A 2,313-nucleotide genomic window follows, 5' to 3' on the forward strand; every position below is an offset into this window, starting at 1 on the left:
CAAAGGCAGCTACCAGAAAAAGAAAGAGGATTTGAGGAAAGGATGAGAGTGCAGGCAGAGCTTGCAAACCATTCTCTTAAGTACAGAGGCCTGCTATGCTCCACAAAGTCCTTCTCTCCTTTCTGATCCCCAGCACCACAGCTTTTCAGTTGCTTTCTTCGGGCTCACAAACTCTTCCCCAGCTGCATGCATTCTAAAGTGGGGTGAACAGTAATGAGTGAGCATGCCAAATGCTAGAAACAGGTGAGAGGATTTAAACTAGGCAAAAGGGAAAGCAGAAACTGATGTCAGTGGTCCCCCTTCCCTCTCCACAGTGAGGTACATGTTGAATTCTATGCCCTGAAAGAGCGCTCTTCAGCGTGTGGTCAGGTACCACTGATGGGCTGTCTGCCACAAGAAGCAGTCAACTCAAAAGTGACCCAGTGTAGCTCTACAACAGCATGCACACACTGCTCCCCAAACCAAAAAACACAGCAGAAAGTATCACATGTTGGGAGGGTTAAATAATGACTACTCAGAGACTAACCTAATGTTCACTTGATTGGAAATGCAAAGCAATGCAATGGCAGTAGACTAGCTTGTCCATAGGCTAGCTTGTGCTTGGATTTAAGCCCACCACATAGCAATCAAAGCATGGTCAGACAGGGAGCCTACACTATCCAGCACTCATCCAGTGCTCACCCCATGCATTCCCACCCTGCCAGATTTGGGGTGCACAGGCACAGAAGACTGCTTGTATGAGATATTTATTTGCTTCTTCTCCCATGTTATAGAGGGAAAGTCCTTATTTCCTTAAGTAATTCCAGTCCTAGTGTGTCTTGTCATAGGTTCCAGCCCCCTTGTAGGCTCCAACACAGCTGCTGTTGTCTGTCAGATCCTCTTGGCCAGCAAGACCCTTTCCTTTGCCACTCTCATCAAAACGCTCTTTGTGGGTCCCAGTGTATTTGCTCGTGTCTGTCAGCCTCTCTATGCCGCCAGCCTCAGTGGCTTTCTGCAAGAAAGGAGGCCAGCAAGATGCAGCCAGTGTTAAGAAACAAGTCACAAACAAGCTCTTCCCTACTTGTGAGGACAACGCATGTGCCAGCAGCAGGAACAAACACCCCGTGACAGCTAAAGGTGCGTAGTGAGTGATGAAACTCGTACTCACCGTGGTGACCATGTGGCTGGGCTCCTTCCCCTCAGTGAGGCCATACACAGCCTGCAGCGCTTGCTCTGGTGATTTGTTCTTGAAGTGCTTCACACAGAGCTCCTTCATGGCCTGCTGGAACTCAGCAAAGGTGATGGTGCGAGCACCCTTGGCCCTATGGCAAAGAGAGAAAAAGAAGAAAGTTACCTTGCCACTGGGTGGCAGTGGGATGAGGCTGCCCAGAGGCTGCTCCTCACACAAGAGCCTGCCTGCCTCCTGCGGTTCCCTCCTCCCAGCTGGCTGCGCTGCCCACCGTGCCTCCCTGCAACACTCACTTGACTTTGTTGAATACGATGTCAATGTCAGTGCTGGTCACGGCTTTCCCATCCATCACCCCACACTCTGCACATCTTGGAGAAGTTCTTCCCTGTCATGCTATTGCCACTGGCAGCTGCGTCACCGTATGTCGCAAACTTGCGGAAAGTGTTTTCTACCTCTGACATCTTGCTGCTGTGGAGAAAAGAAGTTAGAAGGGAGGGAGCAGAGAACCGGCTGCAGCTGCTGGACACTGACTGGTGTCTCACACACCTTGTCTCCAGGAGAACAAGGGGCATAACCCGCAGGTGTTAACCTTGATGACCTCACAAGTGTTGACATGGAATGCCTGAAAGGTGTTGCAGGTCTGAACAGGGACAGGTGGGTCCCAAGGTAAAGAAAAGGAGGGGTAAAGGTGAATTAATGACTGCTGAATGTAAAAGAACAAGGCATCCAAATCTTCTGAACCTTTCTGAAATACAAGTTGCAGTAGCTGATTTATATTTTGTCTGCTATTTGATAATGAAGAGAACAGATTTTTCTTCCAGACCCCAGTTAAGCACCTAAATCTCACAGACCTTCATGCAAGTAGTGACCAAGGAGTTGTCCCCATACTTCCCCATCAGACTTCATCCGGTGAATTGCTCCCTGAATTAGGTTGTCCCCCTGACACTAGTAAATTTTGCACTATTGATCAATTTAGACCACTGCAATCAGGTATCAGGGATCTCTGAGAACATGAGCTATCAAGCTGATTCCTGCTGCTTGTGAGACACCCTCAAACCCCTTAGCCTCTGCTATAGCTCTGTGCTTCACACAGGGGCTCTGGGTCTCACTGTTATTTGCAAGCTGCCATTTGATATAAATCTTCT

At 48.9% G+C, this 2,313-nt stretch overlaps 1 protein-coding gene across 1 annotated transcript; it reads right to left on the reverse strand.

Moving 5' to 3' along the window:
- Positions 1-729: 729 nt before the first annotated feature.
- Positions 730-2,110, reverse strand: LOC133270816 (tubulin polymerization-promoting protein family member 2-like). Its single transcript, XM_061456359.1, is given in 4 exon segments — positions 730-991; positions 1,148-1,301; positions 1,462-1,530; positions 1,532-2,110. Coding segments are annotated over 4 exon segments (615 nt in total). The 5' UTR covers positions 1,741-2,110; the 3' UTR covers positions 730-808.
- Between the last annotated feature and the right edge of the window lie 203 nt (positions 2,111-2,313).

This window comes from Pezoporus flaviventris, unplaced genomic scaffold (assembly GCF_033815535.1).
Source record: "Pezoporus flaviventris isolate CSIRO_AGI_PZ_B2104156 unplaced genomic scaffold, CSIRO_AGI_Pfla_v1 ptg000022l, whole genome shotgun sequence".
Classification (NCBI taxonomy): domain Eukaryota; kingdom Metazoa; phylum Chordata; class Aves; order Psittaciformes; family Psittacidae; genus Pezoporus; species Pezoporus flaviventris.